At 39.1% G+C, this 14,983-nt stretch overlaps 1 protein-coding gene across 1 annotated transcript in view; it reads right to left on the bottom strand.

Moving 5' to 3' along the window:
* Positions 1-14,952, bottom strand: part of NVL (nuclear VCP like) — a 40,666-nt gene extending 25,714 nt beyond the window's left edge. The window contains exons 1-13 of the mRNA XM_051614192.1: positions 14,680-14,952; positions 13,173-13,246; positions 11,941-11,993; positions 11,766-11,856; positions 10,823-10,877; positions 10,029-10,295; positions 8,832-8,958; positions 8,481-8,557; positions 8,063-8,197; positions 6,654-6,755; positions 4,648-4,765; positions 4,030-4,174; positions 873-1,140 (exon numbers count right to left, since the gene is read on the bottom strand). Of these exons, the coding sequence (XP_051470152.1) occupies positions 873-1,140; positions 4,030-4,174; positions 4,648-4,765; positions 6,654-6,755; positions 8,063-8,197; positions 8,481-8,557; positions 8,832-8,958; positions 10,029-10,295; positions 10,823-10,877; positions 11,766-11,856; positions 11,941-11,993; positions 13,173-13,246; positions 14,680-14,736 (1,569 nt within the window). The 5' untranslated portion in view covers positions 14,737-14,952. The remainder of the gene's footprint in view (positions 1-872; positions 1,141-4,029; positions 4,175-4,647; positions 4,766-6,653; positions 6,756-8,062; positions 8,198-8,480; positions 8,558-8,831; positions 8,959-10,028; positions 10,296-10,822; positions 10,878-11,765; positions 11,857-11,940; positions 11,994-13,172; positions 13,247-14,679) is intronic.
* Positions 14,953-14,983: the final 31 nt, after the last annotated feature.

The raw sequence follows: 14,983 nt of genomic DNA, 5'->3' as shown, positions 1-14,983 counted from the left end.
TGTCAACCTCCTGCCAGCTATCAAAACATGGTTCTGTTAGGATTAGACTTCCTCATTCTCAATAACCCCTTTGATCATGGCAATGTTGCTAAAAGCTGCAACTGCCTGCCCCTCCCCGATTTCTTTTGGCTACATCAGGCCCCAGGAAACACTGGGAGGCATGCAGCATGATTATGTTACTCCAATACAAAGGCTCACTGCAGCTTTTTACACTGATTTTTGTTGACTACAATACAGTTTTCTTTGACAGTCCTTCTAAAATCAGAGGATTTAAAACCACTTCGTTTTACTTCTCCAGACAAATCTTTAGGAAGCCTACACATAACAAAAGCACATACACGCTTCAAATTTTGAGAAGTAGGACCAAAAATTTCTATATATAGATATTCTGGTTCATTGACCACAGCACGTTATTTGGGCCACAGAATAATTCTGGCACTGGAAATGCTTTTCCTGCAACTGAGTTCCGGCTGCACTGCACGTTAACAGCTTCTCTGCAGTTTGAGATGCATTCCTAACTGAACTTTGCTACTGGATAGATCACTCTTCCTCAAACTTGTTATAGGTACTAAACATCATGTGATTTACCCCAAGTAATCACATTACTTAGGGAAAAAGTGGACTGCATAAATACTTCTAGACTTTGGCTAACTGTAACTACGCCAGGTCAAGGAAGAGCCCCGGGCACCATAGTACGCAGCTTTCCAATACCTGAAAGAGGCCTGCAAGAAAGCTGGGGCAGGACTTTTTGCGTGTGCATGTAGCGAGAGGACAATAGATGTTCAAGGATTTATGAGCAACAACTTCCACAACAATAACATTGGTCAATTCTTAAGATTATCAGAAGTACATGCTTCAAGGAATAAATATACCTTAGAAGGAAGTTCTAGGTCTTTTGTACCCTCTTCCATCAGGATGTCTGCTCCTACTCCCATGTCTCCAGCTGTGTTTCCTCCAGCATGTGTATGTGTCCTTTTCTGCTTCTCAGCTTTTATCAGGACTCTGTTCATTGTGCACACAGCTGCCTCACGACAAAGTGCCATGAGATCAGCACCTACATAACCTGGAGTCAGCCGTGCTAAATGATGAAACTCAAAGGACTCTGGGAGCTTAAGTTTTCGACACAAAGTCTGAAGAATTCTAATCAGGTAGGGAGATAAAGAACAACAAAATAAAGATAAAGCTTTTTAAATTTTGATATGAAAATAAACAGCATTGATTTAAGGTATCTTTCAGTCCACATGAACTGAAGTAGTACAATGCAAAGAGGTTTCACTCATCTAAGAAGTAACCAACACTGAAACCCACAAAATTATTCTATATATTTCCATTCAGTTCTTAAATAAAAACCAATAGCATCAACCAGGCAATGTAAATCAGTGGGTAAAAGCTAGTTTTGGTGAATCTAAACATTATAGATTCTCAAAACTTAGTTTACACTTCAAAACTGACAAGGTAGATCTCAGAGTGAACAAGAAATATGCCTACAAGTTATCCATTGAGATACTTCACCTTGTATTCCTAACAACCTTAGTTCACATTGTCTATTCTATCCCACTTCTATTTTTTTATTGAAGAAAATCCACAACAAACTACTCAGCAAAGAGGAAATGAAATCTGACTGCATGAGTTCTGTCTTTTAATCTTCAATATCTTTCTCCTGCCATTGTCAGTGGAATATAACTGCCAATATTTCTTGCATTCCCACTAAAATTTCCAATAGGCAACATAAAGTTTATGTGTACACCTCATGTGTTACCTCATTCTCAACTCCAAAGCTAAAATTATACCTACCTATGCAGTTCCATCACAAGTAAAAATCAGCTCCATGAAACTGACAGTGAGGAGCTATGCTTCATGCTTTTTGTTTAATGGGAGTTTTTTCACTCCGTATCAAGGCTGAAGCTTTAAAAACCTCTTTCAAGGCCCACCAAGACTTCCTGCTGTTCTTCTCTAAGCCAAGGACAACTGAAAACTACACAAATAGTAAAAAAAAAAAAAAAAAAAGACTAAAGCAAATGTCACTGCCCAAACACTGGCACTAAAGAACTGTGAGCATCAGGATCAAATCAACAGCAAAATATCACACGTATCATTGGGAAAATATTTTTAAAAGGCAGCACAAGCCAAAGAAATGAAGATGATTAATATACTTTCTAGTTCCAATGAAAATTATTTTAAATTATTTCCAGATCAAGTAATGTAACTACAGAAGAGTTATTAAAGGAATGAGTTCTTAAACTATACAAAACTCTGAATTTTGTTACGTTTCAGCTGTTTGCCTCCCCGACTATCACATTCTGTCATCTCTAATTTAGATCTAGATGGTACTAGCTTGGTTCTCAAGAATTTTTCAACCTGCCAGACAACAGCTGCACTTAATCAAGTGACTCAAAGTGTAAAAAGTAAAGAATTGTAAATAGGTCATTCTGAATTTTGTTCTATATATAATAGTTTCCTTCATGTGCTTCATACATGCACAAGAAAATGCTGCAAGCAAAGCAAGATGTTCAGGTACACCTGCTCATACTACTCCACCCCCTAACGGTGCTGAACCACAGCTAAGCAGTTCAGATCATGCCTTCAGCAAGCCTGAGTTATTATGTGGTAAATCAGCATACTGTAAGGGCTTCTGTTTCTATTTGACCTTTTTATTTAAAAAAGAGGAACAAATTTCCAACAAAGCTCACCCGAAAATAAAATAAAACAGGACAGCAGAGAGGAGAAGGGTGGGAGTGGATGATTTGAAAATGGAAATAAAACCAACAGTTCCTGTAAGCCTCCATCTCCAGGAACACATGTACATACAAACAATTGCACAAAACAATAATGTGAATGAATGTGACTACACTTGAACTTGTGAACAATCTCTACACACTATGGTGGCTTTCCCACTTACAACTCCTACCCTTTGAAACAGTGCTATTTCTGGAAATACTGTATTTTTAACATGAACCAACCTAAGAAATATCATAGGATCAGAACTCTCACCAGTCAACTCTTTAGTTCTACCTCTAACCACATGTATGTTTCCCAACAACCAAGAGAAACATAATTACTACAGGGCTGTAGATCTAGAGGAAGAAAAAAAAAAAAAAAAAAGAAAAAGTGGAGGGATGGCCAGACGATGGGCAAGGGGAAAGAGGGGGAAAAAATGGCCAGTAGTGCCAACAAGGCAAAGTGAGCAATACTGCAGGCAGAATAGTTTGCCTTTTCAACCTAGAAATAAGATTAGTTGAGCTTGAAGGAACTTATCCTTTAACCTTTCCTTCCTTTAACAGGATAAGCCACAGCTGTTTTCATACTTCCCATCCTGTGTTTTCTGCTGTTGTGAAAATGAGCAGCAGCTCCTTTTTAATTAAAAAAAAATAAAAAATTAAAAATTGTTGTTGTTGTGTTTGGTTTGGTTTTTTGTGGGGTTTTTTTAGTGGGTTTTTTTTTGTTTGTTTATCAGGTTTGTTTGGTTTTGGTTTGTTTTGTTTAATATAGTCTGATGGTTACAGATCTTTGGAGTAAAAAGGGCCAGTTACAGTTACGTCCAAAACAGGGTGACTGCAGCTCAGTTTAATGCCTGGAGTGGTATAATTCCTCGAGGAATGGAATGGAATGGCCTGTTGCTTAAGGTATGTGTTTGAGAGGACTAACAAATGGGCTATGCTTAATTTGTTCCTAATTTAATAGTTGCATAGGGAGTACAAAACACAGAATGTTAACTTCCTGAACAACAGAAAAGATATATTTAATGCCATCATTTATACTGTTAAGGCACTTGAAAACTCATTATCACAATGCTAAAACTAGATTTGCACACCAGAAAGAAAACCACTGCAAATGCAGACAGCTTCCACAACAAAGAGCAGATGCACACTTAATGCCTACTGCACTTTTCAATTTGTGCTCCTGCGTAGGTGCGTACAGGCACAGATAAGACTAAACACACAATATACACATTAAGGGAAAGTACTGTTAATTTCCACATTATTTCCTTATTTATTAATCAAAAAGAACCTTATGCTTTATAACACATACTTTTCTCTTGCTGCTTCATCTGGGATCCCAACACAAATTTCTCGATCAAACCTCCCAGCTCGCCTCAGAGCAGGGTCCAGAGAGTCAGGCCTGTTAGTTGCTCCAATAACAAGAACCTGGGTAGTGGCAGCCACGTTATTCAAGTCTGAAGGAAGGAAGGAAGGAAGGAAATTAGTCATCGTACTGACTATCTCAACTTTGTTCTGGTATCTGTGACTCCTTCCGCAGCACGCAGTAATACTAAGAACAGCAGAGAAACTAACCAACAGTCATATTAAACTGCTGTTCATCCTTATTTCTACCACTTAGAATTTGCATTTTGCACAATCAAGAAAAAAATAAACATTTGAAATTACATTTGACACATATTACCATTATATCTGTTTAAACAATAGACAGGCTTATATAACAGTGTACAGACCACTGCAAAAATAGTGTAATAACATACCCTCAAATTTATTAGAATATTCCAAGAGCCTCCAGGTAAACTATGCCAAAATAGGAAAAATTATTACCACCATCTCCACTAAAGTAGCCATGAGCCATTACTGAAGGAAAGGAGAGAGTGAGCCTGATAATTAGAAAGTTCAGCTTAGTACATATGTTCCTGAAACTAACCATCCATACAAGTTAGGAACTGAGCCACAATTCTCCGCTCCATGTCCTTCGATGCAACTTCTCTTTTCGGGGTGATTGCATCAATCTCATCAATGAAAAGGACACACGGGGCACAAGTCTAGGAACAAGAAACATTAGTAATTACAAAAGTACATGGACATAGCATATCACAAGAAGAAGATTTTTTTTCAGCTTTTCTGTTCTATAATTACTACTCTAAGTCTGCTGCACAATCATCCTGCCCCAGAATAATTCTGTTGTTCTTACTGACTATCTGGAGAGCCACCAGACTATGAAACTGTGCTGAGGCTATGAAATAATTAAGGCATGAGATTCAAAATATCTCTCTATATTGTTTAAAATTTAAACATACATCTACGTTGCTTTATGTTTTCCATAAATATTCCATTGCTTAAGTAAAAAAAAAAAACCAAAAAAAAACAACAAACCCAAAAGAATCAGACAAGAATGGTCTGATTTTGTTTTGTTAGTAACATTACAGCTGTGAAATTTCAAGAGCTAGTTTTACTGCCACATGCAATGAAACAAAAGGAGCCACAGGTAGTAAAGAAAAATCATCTGCCAACTTCAAGATTACTACAGAGCCTGACTGCATTCAAGGAGTAAAAACGAGCAACTCCTACAAGTGTTCTAAAATTCCGTGTACTTCGTGTTCATAAAAAAGCTAACACTAATATAGGATAATAACTACTGTAACTAATAGAAAATAATAACGTTTAACTGATGTAAGTTTATTAATATTCTCAAAAGGCCTTAGTGGTACAAAGGAATAATTAAAGAAGACACTAGAATAATCTTCAAAAAAAATAGACTCATACTTTTAAAAAGTCGTTTAATACCATGCACTGTTACAAGGTAGCAACTGCGCCATCTAGTTGTCATTTAGTTTTCCACTGATAGAGGAAAAGAATGCAACTAAGCCATAAACATTCCACAGTACATGTATGATATATAGTGAAACCATGTCTTGTTTATCTGCACAAGAACTGGTACAAAAACTACCTACTTATGTGAACGGGAGGGACTATATGGAAGGCAACAGATTTTATTTTTAAACATGCTCTATGCAATATATTTAATTTCTTAAAAAGTTATGTTTATAGCAACCTCCCCTCCATCACCATACATACAAAAGGTAAGTAATTTCTAAAAACTTTCTGATCATTTATTTAATTTTATTATGAACAACACCTTAACAAGTCTCTCTAAAAAGTAAAATGTAGTATGAACTGGAAACATAACAATCTAACAGCTTCACAATCAATATTTTTGCCCTGTTTAGCATTCTGTTTAACAGGAACATACTCTATCCAGCTACATACGGTTGTGGGGGAGAGTAGGAAAATGGAATGAAGTTGGAAAACCAGAACATTCTCAGAGGTCAGGAACAGAAAATTGTCCTAATGAAATAAAACATTAGCCACATCCTAAAAAAAGAAAAAACAATCTGCATTTGATTAAATTAAAAAGTATCTCAACCTGTCTTGTTCTCTCTGCTTCTTACTAAATCTGGAAGTTGCACCAAAAAAATAAAACTTCACCTGTAACCTGACTCCTGCTCGTATGCTATTTGTCCCAAATTTCTTCATACCAAAACTCCCAAAGTCTTAAGCCTCTTACATTCACTGAAATTCCATGCTATACAAAAGCAGCGAAAAACTTTGTACCAAAAACCTACAGAAAACTGTTCTTACATATTTTTTGGTTTTATATATCAAGACAAGCAGCTCCAAATAGATAAATAATTTGTATTGCTCCCTTTGTATTGATATGATGAAGTATCTTTTGTCAAGATTTTAGAACAGTAATCTTTGTGCTCTATGACAGCATGACAGTTAGTAGAATGGAATTCTGGCCACAGACGCGAAGAGTATAAAGATTCACTCACTAATATTCACTCGAATTCAAACCACTGCAACAAAGTATGAATCTTTATAAAGAAAAGCACAAGCAATTCAAAATGTTATTTCCCATGGGCATCTCACCACAGCCTGCTCAAACAGTTGTCTCAGTTTCTGCTCGGACTCCCCTGACACTCCAGACACCATCTCTGTGGCTGCCACTTTCAGCATTGGGAGCTCAAGCTCCTGAAAGAGACAAGGAACATTGCATGATACATTCAGAGGTTAGAAATATTTGCTGTCCTAGAGGATAAACATTTTCCAGTAAGACACCTTTTATACCCAAAGATTATGTAACCAAGACTAAACCTTAAAGAGCTTTTAAAAAAAGATTAGTAGCATTCTCCAACTTAAAATGCATCTGAGACATTTGGCTGAGTGGACAGAAATGGATTTAAAAAAAACAGGTTTCTCTAATTCAGTTGGAGAATGACTGCACTATCAAATAGCTTTGCACCTTGGTCCCCAACTCCATCCTTCTCAACACATACAGTTCAGTTCCTTTTCTTTCAAAGATAAAGTCTGCACTTCAAATGTTCATTAATTTACATGGATCTAAATTTAAGGTTATTACCTGTGACATTTAAGGAACAACTGTATTAAAGAAAAAGACACATCCATGGTTATCAATGAATATACCCCTCAGCCTGGAGAACAGAAGGCTCCAAGGAGACCTCATAGCAGCCTTCCAGTATCTGAAGGGGGCCTACAGAAAAGCTGGGGAGGGACTTTTCACAAGGTAGTTGAGAGCAGTGAGAGGACAAGGTGTAACAGATTAAACTTGGAAGAGGGGAGATTTAGGTTAGACATTAAGAGGAAATTCTTTACTGTGAGTGTGGTGAGACACTGAAACACATTGTCCAGGGAGGCCGTGGATGGCCCCTCCCTGGAAGTGTTCAAAGCCAGGCTGGATGGGGCTCTGAGCAACCTGGCCTACGGGGAGGTGTTCCTGCCCATGCAGGAGGATGGAACTGGATGATCTTAAAAGATTCTTTCCAACCCAAACCATTCTATGATTCTATGATAATGTCATATGCTCTGAAATAATTAGGCTGACACAGGCAATGCAACATCCAGTTTTAGAGTTCAGAAATCACTGTTTTAACAGATGCCACCCAATAGAATCAACGCAATACCTCATAAGAGATGGTAAGGTTGAGTCCAGACTTAAAACACTGTGGTAAACATAACCAAAACTATCTTCCACTTACAGCCTTCTCAATATCCATGACTATATTGCTGTCCTGAGAATGCCACAAAACAATTAAGTTAAAGATAAACCCATCACTCCTCTTCACATATTAAGTTCTATAAAGTACAGATTCAGATGTAACTTAAAGGAAGTAAAGATGAATATATTTTAGACTAAGATAGAAAGGAGAGAAAAGAGAAAAAAAGAAGAAAATATCTAGCCTATCATGAAGGAGTATTTTTTTTTTGTCTCTCCAGATATAATTCAGAAGAAGAAGAAATTAAATGTAAAGCCATCTCACCCCAGCAATTGCCTGTGCAAGTAGTGTCTTTCCACATCCTGGTGGTCCATGCAAAAGAAAACCACGAGGTGGAACCACACCTAAGTGGTTATAGACTTCTGGATGACGGACGTGAATGAGCATCTTGCAGATTTCCTATTAAGGACAAGATGAACCTCAATTTAAACTGAAGAAATTAGTATTATAGATTGCTAATATTACAGACAGGCCAAAATAAAGAAAGTTCTGTTTATTCATGTAATTTCAGTGACTGCTTTCAAAAAGATTAATCAAAGGAAAAAAATAAACAAACTGCATTGCTGTTGGTAGGAGCAGCTATTCTCAGCACTGCAGATGAATTATGCCAGATTTTTTTTCATTTTTCATGTGACATTTTATTCAGCACATTCTGCACTCCACCAATAAAATTTTATCTAACCTTTAAAGTTTCATCATTGCCTCCTACATCTTCGAACTTCACTGAAGGGTGGTAAAGATCTGGTTCCTTACTTCTAGCTGTTAAGAAGGAAAAGTCATACAAGTTTAGACACGGCGTAATAACTGTTAACTCCAAATAAGAAAGTACTCATCCTAAACAATTAACAAAGCACAAAGAGTAGTAGCATTTTTTGGTAGATATATGACTGGAATATTTTTTTTGTACAACATTAAGGCTAAACATCTTAACAAAATGCTTGAAGCCAAGAAGAGTGTTTTCTGAAGTGAAACAGATTCTGTGGTCAAAGATAATCTCTTTATTTGGAACAGCATACCAAAAATACCTTCTCACCTTTCTCTTTAAGTAAGACGGAATCAATTTCTCCATCTACATTTGGAAATTCTTCTTTTTTTCTTTTTGCTCTCTTACCCTTTGTCTTCTTTCTTTCACTCTCCAAGACAGAAATTTCTGTTGATTTCTAGGACATAAAACCAGAATTATATATACAAAACCTTCCAAGTCAGTGAATATCTGCAAACACTTAAAAGAACCAAGTGTGTATCTATGATGCTTAACTTATATATACATATATCATACGAACAAAGTCAAGCAAGGCAGGAATTTAACCCCTTATTTTTGTAAAAAAATCCTTTTTTAACTTAGGATTTACCTTTTTTTAAAAAAAAGGTGTAATTATCCCATCTGATTTCTGTAATCAAAAAGGTAGATGTAAATGTAGTTCTTTCTTAACATAAAAAAGAGCATCCTGCCAAAACGTCTGGTCAGCCAAACAACAAAAAAGTTACCTCCCATATATATATGGAAAGCTTTCCTAGCTAAACAGTTGGTTTTTCTAAATAAGAGAGAAAACCACTGGGGGAAAGGAAGGAATCACTAAGTAAGCAGCAATATGTCTGGATAAGGAGCAGGTCCTATTTTTAACTGCTTTATAAATCAATGCCATTTCCTTTCAACTTCCCCAACTCTTGTTCATCCAAAAAGCTTCAACTTTCCCCAGGGTCACTAAGACTTAACCACTGGCTAAGGGAAACCACATGCTATGGCTACAGCAAGCCACATGCTTCCTGACCAGTTAGGCTGGTCACTGGCAAAGGGAATAAATAACAGGTAAGTTCCACTTACCTTTTTCTCAGTACAGGAACTAATCTGTGTTTCCCTAATACTGAGCACCACATTTGCCTCAAAAAATGTGGAGGCATTTAATAATTTTCTGACCTTTTACCTCCCAAACAAACATCCTTGAAAAGGGCCAGAGTGTTCAAAGCTTCCTTCTGACATGGCACAACAATGAGCTAAGCCCTTTCATCTTCTGAAATCAACCTAAAACTCCACTGGGCTTAAGCCAATCTTTCCTTTCTATTTAACACATTCACTATTACAGCATGCATGTTTGTAATAAAAATATTTTTAAAATCCACCCAGACAGTCCTTTCGGTGTTAGCATCACCTTTTAGAAGCCTGTCAAATTACACAGGAAATTACACATTTTTGCTATTTAATTCACGTTGGGTTTGTAAAACACAATACCTCAGAAATCAATTTATTTTCATTTCTTTCTCCGTCCTCTGAAAGGTCAGTGAAAAAGTCTTTTCCACACGGAGTTTTATCAATGAACCAGCCCCCTTCAGAGATGCGCGTTTCAACTCGCGTTCCTGGTAAGATGGTGCTTGTTTGAGGTGCTGTTCGCGCAGGAGGAGGGGTTTCCATTGCTTCATTTTTTGGAGTGGTTGGAAGAGAATCAGGATTTCTTTTCTTGTATAAGCTCAGCAGGGAACTGTTCATGTGATTTGTAGACTGCAGATTTATGTATTTTAAAAGAAAGGTTATAACTTGGATTATTTATATTAAGAAGCCAATAAAAACTATTTCATAAACGTCGTTTAACATTATTCTCTGCTGGAGAAAGTAAACATGCATCTTCCAACCCATTCCTCTGCAAATCAAATGTCTGCATACAATACTACATCTGCTTCTTCAAGAGGCAACAGCCTTTTCAGCTTACCCTGAAATGACCCCTGTTAATTGACAGTCACCTTTTAGTAACAGCCAGATATGTCAGTTCCTTTAATAATTTCATTTATTTGATAGCCAAGTCTTTTGGGCCACCGGTGTGCTTTCCTTAAGTGATTCCCCACCACAGAATCTTCTGTTTTCTTCAGAAAATAGGCTCCTTTTAGCTCTACAGATTCTCAGTTGGAATTGCCAGTAGTGACTATACCTCATCTTCCTGTTCCCTTTTAAACTCGCCAAGTACACTGCAATCTCACAACATAGAATCTCATTTTTTGCAAACAAAACAATCACAATAAAATACAACTTACTAGATCTTCTGCATGATCATCATAATCAGAGTCATCTGTGGCACTTCCTGAAGTTCTTTACATGGAAGGAAGACAAAAGCTATTATGTATCAGAGCAGAACTGCAAGTGATACACCCACGAAACAGAACAAATACAATTTCCACAACATAGCTTCCCACAATGAAAACATGTAGCCTAACACTGGAGAAAAACTTCTGACTAGCTTGCTCTAAATGTACAGCTATGAAGAGTTAAAACATATGTCCTTTTCAAGTCCATGATGAGCTGGATGAACTTGCCAACAGGGCTGAAAGACAGTCCTAAAAAAAATGATGTAGGATCAACCTGATCCAGTTCATCAAGAGATCACATAATCACCAGTGCTGGCACAAGGGAAGTGGTAGCAAATCACTGCTGCACTAGAGTAGTCCTCCTGACTGCAATGTCGTAATTTTCCATGTGACCCTTAATATCCATCACAAGTTAGAGAAACCAGAACGGTCCGTGAGACTAAGCACAGGGTTAGGAATTAGGAAATCTTAATTCCTCTCTCATATCCACCAGTGATTTGCTCTGAATAGTAGTCTTGCAGTCTTTGTCTCTCAGAGTTAGCTAGTCTCTCTCACACCCAAGGAAGATTAACAAAACAAATGAACTGAATGACATAAGGACTGGATTCCTTATGTGGAAAACTATCAAGGAAGCCCCAAGGATATCCACTAGTTCAGGGCTGTATGTGTCCCATAACAGACAAATCAGTATTAGCTCTAGTATCTAGCTGTCCTCAGTGAAAAAAGTGCTTCCATTATCTTCAGTTAACTTCAGAAGACAAGCCTATGGGAAATTAAAGAACTCTGTAACCTTGAAACTACAAAAATGTAATAATATGAAGACAGAAAACTTTAGAGAAATGTTAATACTATTTAAGTAATCTAATGGTAAAAAAAAAATAAATCTTCTTACTCATTTTTCTCTTGTCTTGCTCTTTTTGACAAATGTTCAGCTTCTAAAGCTAAATCTTCATGTTCTTTTTCATTACTGATTATTCCAAACACTGAAAAAGTTGAAACATCTTGAGAAAACAGTCAAAGCATAATCAAAGAATTTGGCATCTTGGACATAATACTAACAGAACTACCTTTTTCAACTTGGATTCTAAAAGCATTTCTTTTTCTTCGTCCATATTCTGCACTGAAAAAAAAACCACACCAAAACAAAATAAAGAGGTTACACCAACTGCTTTCTCCCCTCAGCATACTGTCATTCTCAGCAGAGAAAATACATCGTAAGTTGATACCAAATCTTCTACACAAGTTCTTATTAAAACCCAACTATGTGAAAACATGACTGTTTTTTCCTAAGCCTGGAACAGCTCAAACACTGGGATGAAACCAACTATACTGGTTCCTAAAGAGATGCGTAGTAAAAATTACCGAGGCCCCTCTCTAATGATAGATATAGAGAAGCAGCAAGGTACACTCGGGCACACTAGATTTTATTTAACAACACTACCAATTTTTAAAATGTTAATTCAAACAACAACATATGGACATAGGACTATAGTCTATAAAGTGCAGTCCAGAAAAGAATAACTGTGATAATTAATAGTGGTCAATATTAGAATATCTGATTCAATTAATAACCTTAAGTGCAAACAAAAATCATCAGCCTTCTGCCTTCACTTACTGAGGTTATATTTTATTTATTTGTTTTTACAGAGTAGCTGACAGAGGAAAAACAAAACAAAAACCCCAGACGTGTAAGCATCCTAAGCAAGGGGTCTGACTCCCTTTCTCTAAAAGGGCACAAATAAATAGACTGTGCAAACATAAATGAATATACTTCACATTCATTAACTCACACACCCACCAATGATCTGCTGAAAAGCAACCTTTCTCCCCACCCAGAAAAGCCTAATAGCCTAAAAATAATTTAGCAAGACTGACTGTCCTGCTGAGCAACTGAGCATAAGTCAGCATCTTGCTGAATCATGCAGCTCCCCCATCTGCCTGCACTGAAGTGCTGCCTTCCCTCATTTTAAGCTCATTGGGGTTAGGACCAACGTGCTGTAATGCATCTGTAGCTGTTTAACTTTTTTAAAAAAACCACAACATCCCCTCAAAAAACCCCACAAACCACAACTAGATCTTGCAATGCCAATGCATGAATAAAATATAAGTTACTAGATACACTGGCAGAGTAAACACTGGAGTGGCAATGGCCTTAATGTTTCAATCAACCTCAACAACTGGTAATGAAGTTAACATGAAGAAAATTCAAATTGTAATTAAAAATACAAAAAGTCAAAATAACAAAATAACATATTCCATTTTTTGAACGTAGAACATTATAATACGAATCTTTGCTCACCTGTAGGCTTTCTGCAAATCAGATGCTAAAATTCCAATGTCAACATACTGGCCACACTTCCTACTTGCAAGATACTGAAATGAGGAAGCAAATAAATCAGCAAATAGAATCTTTGTAAATCACTTCACCAGAACAGCTAGAGATCAAACATGTCTATTTCAAACTTTACTCTTCTTAGAAGTCAAAATGAAAATTTGACACAGCTTTGAACTGCCGTGGAGCACATTAGACAGCGTTTCCCAGTGAAATGGGAAATACTTACTAAGTCACAGACAACTAGTTAGTATGTTTCCTGGGGAAAAGCAGCATGCTGTAGTTGGGTCCTTTGGCGACTTCTGCTTGTGCAACTCCACCCTTTCTATTTAGTAAGAAAAATGACTTGGAATCCACACTATCTTATTGTCAATCCTTCTAAGCTTCTTGGATTCTCTCAGTTAACCTCCTTTTGTTTTAGATCTCCTAACTTAAAAATAAAACAATCTACATCAATTGGTATGGATACCGTCATAGTAAGAACTTTAATTTTTGTAGGATGCTTCAAAGAACACTACAAAAAAAGTATATAAATGAAAGCGAATTCTATCAAGCCTTTGTTTTGTTTATTCTGAAAGCAGCTGATCCAACACATTTTCTAACTACAGTTATAAAAGTGTGAGGAAATGTACAAAATTTCAGGTACAACCGTGCTGTATTTGCTTTCTTACTCCACTCTCCAAATTAGGAGTAGATTCCTTTGTAAAAAAAAAAAAAGGAAAATGAGACAGAGAATCTCCCTAAGAGATATGGTTACCACAAACACCAGCAGGGAAAATTTCAAAATCTCACTTAAATCAACATCTCTATTTGAAACACTCGTATCACTTCGGAATTGCACAGAGAATGATTTTTTTTAATTAACACTCCATGTCACCCACGGGCAGCCACTGGCCTGCCGAGAATATCAAGCCCCCCATAACTTCAGCTGGCTCTTTCCCTTCAGAACGGCCAAGGCATAGTTCCTTGCAAAGGGACACACACAACCGCCTGAGGCAGGCGCCGGTGTCCGCAGGAACCCGAAGCCCAGCGCTTGCGTGCGGCGCCCCGAGCCCCCGCCAGCCCCGCGGAGCACCAGGGCCCCCCAACAACCGCCCTGCTCCGCGCTCTCCGCCCGCCTCTGGCCGGGGCCGCCGCGTCCGGCCCTGCCGTGACGCAGCCCAGCGGACAGGCCTGTTTAGATGTGCAAACGCCTCTGTCTCGCCTGCACCGACCCAGCGTGGGTCCCTTCGGGTGTTTTACTGTTCGTTCCACGCTCGAGGGAGCAGGCACGTTGCGGGCCCGCAGCGTGACGGAGGACGGGAGAACCAAACCGACAACGCACAGACCCCACCAACCCCTGCGGGCCCCGGGCTCCCGCCGCCGCGCCCTCCCGCGCCCCAGCCCGCCCGCTCGGGGCCCTTCCCAGCGGGACGGGCACGCCAGCCCCGCCGCGGGACCCCCGGCCCCGCTGCCCCCCGCCCCGCCCCCGCACCTGCTGAACGCGCTGCTTCAGCCGCGGATCCACCCAGCGCCCCGGGCGGCCCCGCATCGCCGCCCGCCCGCCCGGGCTGGCCTCGGGCTTCGCCGCGTGGGGCGGCCGGCCGGGCCTGGCGCAGGCAGCGCCCCTCCCGGCGGGACCGCTCCGGATGCCCTTCCCCCGCGCTGCGCCGCCGGTTTAATTCCCAGCCCTCACTGTTTCCAAAGCCCGCCAGGCGCAGGGACAGGCCGCAGCGTCCCGCCCGCCCGCCCGGCACCGGAGGAGGCCGCAGCCCGGGCCCGCGGGACTACACTTCCCA

The sequence above is a fragment of the Apus apus genome, chromosome 3, assembly GCF_020740795.1.
Source record: "Apus apus isolate bApuApu2 chromosome 3, bApuApu2.pri.cur, whole genome shotgun sequence".
Taxonomy (NCBI): domain Eukaryota; kingdom Metazoa; phylum Chordata; class Aves; order Apodiformes; family Apodidae; genus Apus; species Apus apus.
The sequence above is the reverse complement of the archived record's forward strand: the minus strand, read 5'-3'. Positions and strand labels throughout refer to the sequence as shown.